Source organism: Microcaecilia unicolor, chromosome 5, assembly GCF_901765095.1.
Source record: "Microcaecilia unicolor chromosome 5, aMicUni1.1, whole genome shotgun sequence".
Lineage (NCBI taxonomy): Eukaryota > Metazoa > Chordata > Amphibia > Gymnophiona > Siphonopidae > Microcaecilia > Microcaecilia unicolor.
Window position 1 is genome coordinate 154,201,716 of NC_044035.1, and position 13,720 is coordinate 154,215,435.

Sequence of the window (13,720 nt, forward strand, 5' to 3'; positions counted from 1 at the left end):
TTCCAGAGCAGGGACCGGGGCATCCGCCCCCAACTGCTCTAGGTTTTGCAATGTGGTCAGTACCACCTGCTGTTTGTGCAAGGTTTTGCATGGGGATTCCAACAACAACAAAAAAAATCTGTGATGGGAGAGAAGAACTCTAATTGTAACCGTGTCTGATGATATCTAAGACACACTGGTCCAAAGTAACTTTGGTCCACTCCTCTACAAAGTGAGCAAGTGGCACACCTATTATCCCTGGAGAAAACTGAACTGGCACCCCATCATTACAATGGATGAGAGGTTGGAGAAGCTCTGGCAACTGGGAGGAGTTTCTTTTGTTAGCTTGAAAGGTCTGCCATTGTTGGTACTGGGTCTCTGGAAGGAAGGAGCCCGACTTGACCTGTATCATTTAAACCTCCTTAAGGTGCATGCACGATTGGCCTGAACTAGAAGAGTGGGGCTTATCCTCAGGTAACTGCTGAGACTTGAGTCCCCCAAATCCTTGAACAGCTTTACCAGATCTTCTCCAAAGAGAAGTTTCCCCCTGAAGGGAAGTTTGGAATGGCACTGCTTGGATGCTGCATCCGCTGCCCAATGGCATAACCAATGACCCAATGACCATAACTTCCAAGGCCATTTGCTTGGCAGAGGCTCGAAGATCATACAGAGAGTCTGCCAAGTAGGCCAGGCTGGTCTCAAGGGATGGTAATTGAAAAGCAGCAGCAGGACTCAGAATCAGCCAGAGCATCAGCAACCTGTGAACCCAGCTAAGGCACACCCTAGCCAAGTAGGAACTACATACTGAGGCTTGCAAGGACAAGGAGGTCACCTCAAAACACAACTTCAGAGAGGATTCCAAATTTCCTATCCTGAATATCCTTGAGTGCAATGCCACCTTCCACTGGCAGAGTTCTTGATGGCAGTTACCAGAGCATCCGACTTAGGCAGCTGCAACTTACCAGCTCATCTTGGGAAACAGGATACAAGCAAGACATGGTACCTTTAAACCAGATCAGGAGTGGACCACTGGGCTGTAATGCATTGCCTCATGGACATGGAAGGCTTTAGGCAGGCTTCTTAGTGCTGGCCATCATCAGGTTTGCAGAAGCAGTGATGTGGAGAGCTATTTTTAAAACTACTAGTTCTGGGCTCTGATTGGCCCAGGAGTTCAATTCATCTAGGATGAACTGGCTTTTTTTTCCAGGAGCCCTTATCAAAACTCTTCAAATTAAAGAAAAAATTCTCATTGATTCATAATATACAAATAACAGTTTTTAAAAAAAAACAATAAAATATATATAAATAATTATTTGTTGTGCTCAGTTTTTTTGGTGTACTGTTCACAATTTTAATACTTTGATCAGGATGGAGGTAGGATGTGCTATGATGTAAATGTGGTGTTCCTGCATAACTTGGACTTTTAGTTCACGGCAATACACAAAAAAAAAATAAAAAAAAAAACTGAGCACAACAACAAATTATTTATATATCTTTTATTGTTTTAAAAAAAAACACAATTATTTGTATATTATGAATCAATGAGAATTTTTCTTTAATTTGAAGAGTTTTGATAAGGGTTTCTGTTATAGTATACCAATTTAATATTTGAAACCGATTTTTGTGGTCACCCAGAATTGTGTTTGGTATTTTTTTTCAGGAAGTCGGGAAGAAAAGAGAAAGATCTCTTTGCTGATGCCCTGTGAACTGTTATATTTGATAACCTTTGAGCAGCTATATGTCCTGATCTCCCTAGATACTATTTAGATAGTAAATGTTTAGATAGTTTTATAATTGATCCATATTCAGTTACTTGTTACTGTTTTGCTGATTGCACCTTTTCTGTTCATTGTTCTAATTTTTCATGACAATAAACACTTCTAGTTTATTGCCTCTGCTTGTCTGGACTAAGAATCCTGATTGTTTGTGTGTTGGGTCTGTGAGTGCTTTCTAGGAACTGAGAGCAGGAGACTCACCCAGAGGCAGTTGGGACCCAATTGGTGGGAAGAGGATGGTGGTGTAGAGCACAAGCGACAAGTGCAGGCGGACCTGAGCTGTGCTAGGGGTAGACCTTCTAAGTGGCCACGGGTTAGCTCAAGGCGGGTGGCTAGGTGTTTTGTGACAGTTATATTCTGAAGGTGAGTACCGCTTTAATTTTCTACTGTTGGATCTTCTGATGTACATGGCTGAATTTTTTTCTTTCTCTGTTTGTGGCTGACTTTGTCAAACGCTGCTCTCACTGTGCAGCATGTCGTTTGGTGTCAGGGCTCATTGTTTCCTGTGTGAGGGAGGGTTCTTCTGATGCCTCGCAACAGCCGTTTCAGCTGTGGGAACTGCGGCCATCTTGGATCCACACGTGGCTATTTCTGACACGGAATTCTGGCTTTGTGTGTCTGCAGGGGCCTGTCAGTGCCATCTACAGCCAGAGCTGTCCAGATGCTGCTTTCTCTTGAATTTGTATGCTTTTGCACCAGGCTTACTTGCTTAAGCAGGCTCTCTCAGATGAGAGCACCCTTCCCTCCATTAAGCATTTGCTCTCTGAGGGAGCGGCTAAAAATCCAAACAGGATTTCCATATGTTAAGTTGTAAAGTTAAACATCACACTTCTGCCCTGTTGGGGGAGGATTTCTTTCGGCTGGGCATGTCCCATGTGAATAATTATTATACTCTTAGAAGGCAAGTCTATAAGTGGATACCTCCATTTAAATGTTATTTGGTACAACTCTAGTTATGGGTACTATAATTACCACAATTTGAAGAAATTATGTCTGTGTGATAAAAGCCCATTCTATAATGTGTGTGTGTGTGGGGGGGGGGGGGGGGGTGGTCTAACCTCGGCCCTCACCAGGGCTTATTCATTGGGGAAACCTTGAAAACCTGACTGGACCATGGCCTTCAAGGACCAAGGTTGGACATCCCTGCTATAATGGAACCTAGACACCTAAGTTCCATTATGGAATGTTAGTGTAACCTGGTATCGGCATACCTAACATTTAAGAACCTGCAGTTATATCAGCCATAGAGCTAGCATAAGGGCGGGCACCTAAATGTAGTAAGGATACAATCAACTTACAGCATTCTGTAAGTTATCTGCATAATTGGGAGATACATGTAAGTCCCATCCATGTTATAACCATGGACACAGCCCCCTTGCAAATACATACTATGTGGGTTAAGTGGATATTTGTAAAATAGCATCTAGGCACCCTGCTAGCACTTATACAGGTATGTGCACAAATACAGCCATAAGTGCTAATATTCTAAACTTTTACATGTCTAACATGACCACAAATGTGGGCACCTAGATTACAGAATTGCCCTTTATATGATTTAAACAAAATGTATCCAAAAATGACATTAAATGTAAATATAAAGTGAGAAATCATGATGGGAGGAAGGGATAGAGCTGGGGGTGGGGAAGACTTGGTTGGCTGGTTTTTTGTTTGGCCCCCTCCAACCAAAAAGGTGTTCTGTTGCCCCTGCCATCAGGAGTCTATCCAAAGATTTCTGTAAAGAAATATTTTGTTGGGTGAACGCACCTTAAAGCATCATATCAAGACACATTGTACTAAAACGATGCCTAAATATACAGTATTTGGCTGGGCGGTTTAGTAAATTTGTATAACAAATAATACCAGAGCAGTGATGTTCTGGAACACTGAATTCCTTATCAAAATCCTGATATCAAGCATTTCCAATAATGCAGCCCTAATACATGGTATACAACTTACCTAAGCTGAAAGAAGACATCTTCATCCACAAATCCAAATGTCTCATGCAGTTTATTCACCACCCCTGTGAAAACACGCTGCTTTTGTGGCTGTGTTTGCTGCTGGCTTGACCGTGGAGCTGGGTATGACACTGTTATCTGAGCTGTTGGTTGTGGAGTAGACAGGCTAAGGCTTGTAGGAAGTGCTACAGCAGGCTGCAAAGAACAGAGAAAAGGTGCTCAATATCCAAAAACTCTAAGGCAAACGGTGGCAGACACAAACTCATTAAGTGATTTTTCTTTTACATTTCTAGCACTTATGTGTGTAACTGTTGGCTATGTAAGTTGTTATATGGTTAAAAATTAGCCATTTTAAATTTATGTGGCATTTGGGTAGGGTGGACAATTTGATTATGCAGAGAGCAATGAAATATATATATATATATAATATATATATATATATATATATACACCTGATTTCCAGATAACTTATACGTTCAAGTTTAAATACATTCTTATTGTTTCTGCATTCAAACAGATAAATTGCCCATTTAAAATTATGCTGGTGTTTTCAGAATTCACAGGTGAACACATAGCTTTGCTGAAAACCTGCATAACTTTAAACAGATGTGGGAAATAAATTCCCACTTATATTTAGTGCACCTGCCTGTATTACATAGTAACATAGTAGGTGACGGCAGAAAAAGACCTATGCGGTTCATCCAGTCTGTCCAACAAGATAAACTCATATGTGCTACTTTATATGTATACCAGACCTTGATTTGTATCTACCATTTTCAGGGTACAGACCATAGAAGTCTGCCCAGTACTAGCCCCGCCTCCCAACCACTAGCCCCGCCTCCCCACCAGTGCTGCCACCCAATCTCAGCAAAGCTTCTGGGGATCCATTACTTCATAGGATTCCTTTATATTTATCCCACGCATTTTTGAATTCTGTTACCGTTTTCATCTCCACCACCTCCCGCGGGAGGGCATTCCAAGTATCCACCACTCTCTACATGAAAAAATACTTTGACATTTTTCTTGAATCTGCCCCCCTTCAACCTCATTTCAAGTCCTCTAGTTCTACCGTCTTCCTGTCTCCGGAATAGGTTAGTTTGCGGATTAATACCTTTCAAATATTTGAATGTCTGTATCATATCACCCCTGTTTCTCCTTTCCTTCAGGGTATACATGTTCAAGTCAGCAAGTCTCTCCTCATACGTTTTGTAACGTAAATCCCATACCATTTTTGTAGTTTTTTTTGCACCGCTTCAATTTTCTTTACATCCTTAGCAAGATACGGCCTCAACACAATACTCCAGGTGAGACCTCACCGACGACTTGTACAGGGGCATCAACACCTCCTTTCTTCTGCTGGTCACAACTCTGTCTATACAGCCAAGCAACCTTCTGGCTATGGCCACCGCCTTGTCACACTGTTTCGTCGCCTTCAGATCCTCAGAACTTTACCTTCTAACCCTTTGGCAATGTCACTCACAAATATATCGAACAGAATCGGCTCCAGCACCAATCCCTGAGGCACGCCATACTGGGACAGAACAAAGGTCCATCAAGCCCAGCATCTTGTTTCTAACAGTGGCCAATCCAGGTCACAAGTACCTGGCAAGATCCCAAAAAAGTACATTTTATGCTGCTTAAATAAGCAGTGGATTTTCCCCAATTCATTTGAATAATGGCCTATGGACTTTTCTTTTAGGAAGCTATCCAAACAATTTTTAAACCCAGCTAAGCTAACTAATTTTACTACATTCTCTGGTAACAAATTCCAGAGTTTAATTACACGTTGAGTGAAGAAATATTTTCTCAGATTCGTTTTAAATGTACTTCTTTGTAGCTTCACTGCTTGCCCCGTAGTCCAAGTATTTTTGGAAAGTCTAAACAAGCAATTCATGTCTACTCGTTTCTTTCTACTCATTATTTTATAGACCTCTATCATATCTCCCCTCAGCAATCTCTTCTCCAAGCTGAAGAGCTCTAGTCACTTTAGCCTTTCCTCATAGGGAAGTAATCCCACCGCCTTTATCATTTTCGTTGCCCTTCTCTAATTCTACTATCTTTTTTGAGATGCAGTGACCAGAACTGCAAACAAGAGGTGCAGTCGCACCATGGAGTGATACAAAGGCATTAAAACATCCTCATTTTTGTTTTCCATTCCATTCCATTCCTATTAATAGTTATTCTATTTGCTTTCTTAGCCACCAATGCACACTGAGCAGAGGGTTTCAACGTATCATCAACAATGACACCTGGTTAGTTACTCCTAACGTGGAACTGTGCATTACGTAGCTATAGTTCAAGTTTCTCTTTCCCATGTGCATCATTTTGCACCTGCTCACATTAAATGTCATCTGCCCTTTGGATGCCCAGTCATCCAGTCTCGTAAGGTCCTCTTGTAATGTTTCACAATCCTCTTGCGATTTAACAACTTTGAACAGCTTTGTGTCATCAGCAAATTTAATTACCTCATTTGTTACTCTAACCTCCAGATCATTTATAAATATGTTAAAAAAGCAACAGTCCGAGAACAGACCCCTGGGAAACCCTACTACCTACCCTTCTCCATTGTGAATAATGACCATTTCACCCTACTCTCTGTTTTCTATCTTTTAACCAGATTTTAATCCACAATAGTACACTATCTCCTATCCCATTACTCTCCAATTTCCCCTGGAGTCTTTCATGAGGTACTTTGTCAAATGACTTTTGAAAAATCAGATACACAATATCTACCAGCTAACCTTTATCCACATGTTTGTTCAACTCTTCAAAGAAAGGCAAGATTTCCCCTTCACTAAATCTATGTTGGCTTTGTCTCATTAATTCATGCTTTTGAATATGCTCTGTAATTTTGTTCTTTATAATAGTCTCTACCATTTTGCCCGGCACCGACGTCAGGCTCACCTGTCTATAATTTCCCGGATCATATTATTAACAATAGTTCTGCAAGTTCATTTTTCAATTCTATCAGTACTCTGGGATAAACATCCTCCAGTCCAGGCTATTTGCTACTCTTTAATTAGTCAAATTGTACCATTACATCTTCCAGGCTTACAGAGATTTCATTCAGTTTCTCTGACCCGTCGGCTTTGAATATCTTTTCTGGTACCTGTATCTCTCTCAAATCTTCCACGGTGAAGATCGAAGCAAAGAATTCATTTAATCTGTTTGCTATGGCTTTGTCTTCCCTGTGTGCCCCTTTTACTCCTCAGTCATCTAGTGGTCCAACTAATTCTTTTGCTGTCTTCTTGCTTTTAATATAGCAAAAATTTTTACTATGTGTTTTTGCCTCCAACACAAACTTTTTTTTTCCAAAGTCCCTCTTTGCCTTCTTTATTAGCGCTTTGAATTTGACTTGCCATTTCTTATGCTGTTTCTTATTATTTTCAGTGAGTTCCTTCTTCCATTTTCTGAAGAATTTTCTCTTAGCTCTAATATCCTCCTTCACCGCACTTTTTAACCTTGCTGGCTGTCGTTTAGCCTTCCTTCCTTTTTTTTTTAAATACACAGAATGTATTTGGACTGGGCTTCCAGGATGGTATTTTTGAACAGCATCCACGCCTGGTGGAAACTTCTGACCTTTGCAGTCGCTCCTCTAAGTTTTTTTTTTCACCGTTTTTCTCATTTTATCATAGTCTCCTTTTTAAAAGTTAAAAGCTAATGTACTGAATTTTTCTGTATTTACTCCAAAGCTGATATCATTATCTGATCATATTAAGATCACTGTTATCAAGCGGCCCCATCATTATTACCTCCCGCACCAGATCATGTGCTCCACTAAGGACTAAGTCTAGAATTTTTCCTTCTCTTGTTGGCTCCTGTACCAGCTGCTCCACAAAGCAGTCCTTGATTTTGTCAAGGAATTTTACCTCCCTAGCATGCCCTGATTTTATATTTACCCAGTCAATATTGGGGTAATTGAAATCATCCATTAATTTCTATAACATTTCTACATCTGTCCGTTCATTCTGGCCAGGTGGACAGTAGTATACTCCTATCACTATCCTTTTCCCATTTACACATAGAATTTCAATCCATAGGGATTCCAAGATGTGTTCTGTTTCCTGCAGAATTTTCAATCTATTTTGATTCAAGGCTCTCCTTAACATACAATGCTACCCCCCCCCCCCCACCACCAATTTGATCCACCCTATCACTACGATATAATTTGTACCCTGGTATGACAGTGTCCCACTGGTTATCCTCCTTCCGCAAGGTCTCAGAGATGCCTATTATATCTAATTTTCATTTAGTGCAATATATTCTAACTCTCCCATCTTATTTCTTAGGCTTCTGGCATTCACATATAGACATTTCAAACTATGTTTGTTGTTCCTATTTACATCTTGCTCAGCAGTTGGCAGTGTTAATTTGCAATCTTTAGTCTGCTGTTTATTTAAACACACCTGGTTTACTATGGTCTCTATTGCAACCTCACTATTGGGATACCCTATCTTCCCTGTTTTGGTGATATCTTTGAATGATACCTCATTCTGAACCTTGCGCTTCTGAACAACTGTTGGCCTTCCCCCAGGTTCTAGTTTAAAAGCTGTTCTATCTCCTTTTTAAATGCCAATGCCAGCAGCCTGGTCCCACTCTGGTTAAGGTGGAGCCCATCACAAGTATCTAGCAAGATCTCAAAAAGAGTAAAAAAGATTTTATGCTGTTTATCCCAGAAATAAACAGTGGATTTTCCTAAGTCTCCCTTCAAAATGGTTTATTGACTCTTCTGTTAAGAAGAATGGGACGATAGATGCAGAGCAATTTTAGATAATATTGCCCCAACCCAAACCAGAACATCACACAGAAAAAACTCAATACCATGGTTCAACGAAGAACTGAAACAACTTAAAACACAAGTTAGAAGATTAGAACGAGCTAGGAATAAAAAGAAAGACGACCCCACACTTAACACCTGGAAGCAACTTCAAAGAAAATATAAATATACCATAAGACAAACTAAAAGACTACATTACAAAACAGTAATTGGACCAAACTACAAGGACACACACAAACTCTTCCAACTCGTGAATAAACTACTAGATATCACACCAGTCACAACCAACAACAAAGACAAACCAGGAGCAGACAATCTCGCAAAATACTTCAATGAGAAAATTGTACAATTGCGACTCAAAATACCTGTCAGTACCATCGATTACGCAGAAATACTTGACTGTCTAGATCCAGAACCTGGTATATAACCCAGCAGACAGAACCTGGACCAACTTCGAGATATTATCGGAGGACCAAATCTCCCAAACGCTCAAAAGATTCGCCAAATCTCATTGCAAATTAGACATATGCCCAAACAACCTTATGAAATATGCCCCTCAACAATTTATAATAGACTTAACGAACCACATGAACTATATGTTACAAAACGGATTCTTCCCGAAGGAGAAAGGAAACATTCTACTCACCCCCATACCCAAAGACGCAAAGAAAAGTGCTAGCGAACTAACCAATTACAGACCAGTAGCATCCATTCCCTTAATAACCAAAATAACGGAAGGGATGGTGACCAAACAACTCACAAACTACTCAGACAAATTCTCAATACTACACGACTCCCAATCAGGATTTCGGACCAACCACAGTACTAAGACAGTACTAGTTACTCTCATGACTAAATTCAAACAAACAATTGCAACTGGCAAGAATATACTACTTCTACAATTTGACATGTCTAGCGCTTTCGACATGGTTGATCATAGAATACTATTACATATCCTCGAGTACTTCGGAATTGGAGGCAACGTTCTCAATTGGTTCAAGGGATTCCTAACAACACGATCATACCAAGTGACATCTAATTCAATTACATCAGCCACATGGATACCTGAATGCGGAGTTCCACAGGGATCCCCCCTCTCACCGACCTTATTCAACTTAATGATGATACCCTTAGCCAAACTACTATCAAACCAAAACCTAAACCCATACATATACGCAGATGACGTAACGATCTACATCCCATTTAAACAAGACTTGAAGGAAATTTCCAATGACATCAACCAAAGTCTACATATCATGCATTCATGGGCGGATGCATTTCAACTGAAACTCAATGCAGAAAAAACCCAATGCCTAATACCCACCTCTCAACATAACACGAACAAATTCACCACCATTAACACACCAAAACTGAATCTTCCAATTTTGGACACCCTAAAGATTCTTGGAGTCACCACTGATCGATACCTCACACTTGAGAATCACGTGAAAAACACAACCAAGAAGATGTTCCACTCAATGTGGAAATTAAAAAGAGTAAGACCTTTCTTCCTAAGGACCGTCTTCCGAAACCTGGTACAATCAATGGTACTTAGCCACTTAAGACTACTGCAACGCACTCTATGCTGGCTGCAAAGAACAAATAATCAAGAAACTTCAGACAGCTCAGAACACGGCAGCTAGACTCATATTTGGCAAAACAAAATATGAAAGTGCTACACCACTACGAGAAAAGTTACACTGGCTCCCTCTTAAAGAACGCATCACGTTCAAATTATGTACTCTAGTTCACAAAATCATCCACGGAGATGCCCCAGCCTATATGTCAGACCTGATAGACCTACCACCCAGGAATGCTAAAAAATCATCCCGCATGTTCCTTAATCTTCATTTTCCCAATTGCAAAGATCTAAAATACAAACTAATGCATGTGTCCACCTTTTCCTACTTGAGCACACAATTCTGGAACGCGCTACCATGCAACTTAAAAACGATCTATGAATTAACTAACTTCCGCAAACTACTGAAGACCCATCTCTTTAACAAGATATACCACAAAGACCAACAAATGTGAACCCTTTACACTTATATCCAGAATTGTCCTATAATATCTGCTCGTTACACTAATACCATGTTTTAGCATTATCATGTTACCCAAGTTCCTTCTGTAATACTATATGTTTACTTCTCATGTATTTCCACTATTCATGATGTATTGTAAGCCACATTGAGCCTGCAAAGAGGTAGGAAAATGTGGGATACAAATGCAATAATAATAATAATAACTTGTCTAAACCTTTTTAAAACCATACTATACTACCTGCTTTTACCACATTCTCTGGCAAATGAAATCCAGAGCTTAGTTACAAATTGAGTCAAGAAATATTTTCTCCAATTTGTTTTAAATGCACTACTTAGTAGCCTTCATTATATGCCCCTAGCTCTTCTATTTTTCGAAACAGTAAACAAGTGATTCATGTCTACCCATTCCACTCCACTCAGGATTTTACAGACTTCTATCACATCTCCCCCTCAGCTGACCTCTTCCAAGCTGAAGAGCCCTATTCTCTTTAACCTTTCCTCATAGAGAAGCCACTGTATCTCCTGTGATGACTAGAATTGCACACAATATTCGAGGAGCGGTCATACCGTGGAGCGATACAAAGGCATTATAAATTCTTAGTTTTTAGTCTCAATTCCTTTCTTAATAAATCCTAACATTCTATTTCCTCTTTCTTTCTTTTTTGTTCTCTTTAAATTTTTTTATTTATTAAGATAACTCTGCAACATTCAATTTCTCAAAGAGCACAACCTGCTCACATTTGCCCACGCAAGAGCTCATACATCCTGAGCTACTACATCTGGAGCTAACTCATGCATTATGTCAACTACTACAAAACTCAAAAGATCAAATTAGTTCCATGAACATTATCCCCTACCCAACCATACCTTGTACCCCCAACATACAACATCCCCTTTCCCATTCCTCTAACCATCTCCAACCCCAACTCAACTTGAGAACACCCCCTAGTTCTTTGGAGCACTCACTCTCACTTTCCCCACCCCCCTCCTATAATACTCCACAGACCTAAATACTTGCCACTTGCTGCTGTAGTCGAGCCCAACCCCCCTTACGTCTCAATGTCCCCTCCCTACAGTAAGCCGTTAACCTCTCTATGCATATTAACTGGCCCAATTTACATTTCCAATCCCCCAATGTTGGAGGATCTGCCCTCTTCCAATGCTGTGCTATGAGGCATTTGGCTGCTGCCAACCCCCACCGCAACCATTTCCGCTCCTCCCAAGAATCTCTCTCATTATATAAACTCAAATGACACACCAAGGGACTGAACACCAAAGATGATCCCATCACTTTTACTAATGCCTTCATAACCTCTTGCCAAAAAGGCACCACCCTGGGACATGTCCACCATATGTGCATAAATGAATCCCTATGTACATTGCACCTCCAACATAGGTCTGATGTACCCAGGTACATCCGCTTCAATCTCTCAGGTTTGTAATACCATCTGGATAAGACTTTGTATGCATTTTCCTGTACCAGGACACACACCGATGCTTTCTGCACCTCCCCACAAATAATTTCTCACTCCTGATCAGAAAAACTACAATTTAGGTCTTCCTCCCAAGCCCCCTGAAAACCAAATGGTCTGGAATCATATACCCTTAAAAATGTGTATATCACTGAAATTGGTCTGGGAACCCTCCTCAACAAAAGCCATAGATTTTCCAAACTTTCCCTCCCCTGAGGATTCCCCTCCCTCCATCCCACTGCCCCCACAAAATGTTTAATCTAAATAAAGAAAATTTAACTCCCTCCCTCCCCGACAAACTAAACATGGAACACAGCGTGCCAAAACTCTTCACCCTCCCCCCATGCAGCACAGCCCGAAAATTCACAATGCTTGCTTGTTCCCACCGCACAAAACTAGCATTCTCTATCCCGCCCCAAATTTTGGCTCCCACTTCAAAGGCGCCAGCGTCGACAACCTATCATACCGACCCCACTTCTTCCGCAGTTCTCCCCACAATTCCGCCAGATGCCTCACATAAGGATTCTGTATTCCAGCCACGATTACACCCACTCCTTCAGTAGTCCATAAGTAAGAGTTCAGCGGCCTGTTCGAGCTATACGCTTGCTCTAACTGGCTAGCAGCCTTAGATATCCCCCTCTCCCAGTCCATAATCATCCTCAGTTGGGCAGCCACATAATACCATTCAATATTAGGCACTGCTCTACCCCCCTCTCAGGAGCACCCCATAACACTCTTCTAGCTAAACGAGGTTGCCTGCCCCCCCCCCCATATAAACTGAGCCATCAAACCCTGCAATTGTTTAAATGTCCGTTTCGGAACCGCCACTTGTAACACCTGAAAAAAAATAATTATCTAGGTAACACATTCATTTTCACCACTGCCATGTGTCCCCACCACGAGAGCCACAATCCCTTCCACCGAGACAATTCCCCCCGAATTTTATCTATTATATTCCCATAGTTAAGACTATATACCCTACCCAAGTCCCTAGGGATCTGGATCCCCACATACCTAATGTGGTGCGTAGCCCACTTAAATGCAAACAATGCTCTCAATCTACTTTGCTCCCCCTGTGCCAGAGAAATCCCCAATAGCTCACTCTTATCCATGTTAACCCTTATGCCAGCATACCTTTCAAATTCCTTGAAAATCTCCAACACCAAAGGTAGTGTCTGCTCAGGCTCCATCACACAGAGTAGCACATCATCCACAAACAACGCAATGCGATGTTCCGTCCCCCCAACCCTAATACCCTGCAAATCCGGATGCTGGCGCCCCATCGCCGCCAACTGCTCTATGCACAATGCGAAGAGAAGGGGCGATAAGGGACATCCCTGCCTAATTCCTCTACCAATTGGAAAAATGGATAAATACGAAGTCGCGCCTTCGGCTCAGTGTACAACGCTGTCAACCAAGCTCCAAAACTAGTACCCAAGCCCATGCGATTCATCACTGCACGCAAAACCCCCCAGCTTACCCGATCAAAAGCTTTCTCTGCATCTATAGCCAACAAAGCTGTGCTAACCTGAGATCTCTGCGCCTCCCATATCAAGTGAAGAGTACGCCTAATGTTATCCCCTACCTGCCTCCTCGGGATAAATACTGATTGATCCACATGAACTAATTTCGGCAATACCCTAGCCAGCCTGTTAGCCAGGACCTTAGCAACTATCTTGGCATCCACATTCAGAAGTGAAATCGGCCTATAGGCACTACA

At 41.3% G+C, this 13,720-nt stretch overlaps 1 protein-coding gene across 3 annotated transcripts in view; it reads right to left on the bottom strand.

Moving 5' to 3' along the window:
* CCAR1 (cell division cycle and apoptosis regulator 1) overlaps positions 1–13,720 on the bottom strand; it is a 268,378-nt gene that overhangs the window by 195,507 nt on the left and 59,151 nt on the right. For all 3 annotated transcript variants that reach the window (XM_030203453.1, XM_030203454.1, XM_030203452.1), the window contains exon 6: positions 3,711–3,904. In XM_030203453.1, coding sequence (XP_030059313.1) covers positions 3,711–3,904 — 194 coding nt within the window. The remainder of the gene's footprint in view (positions 1–3,710; positions 3,905–13,720) is intronic.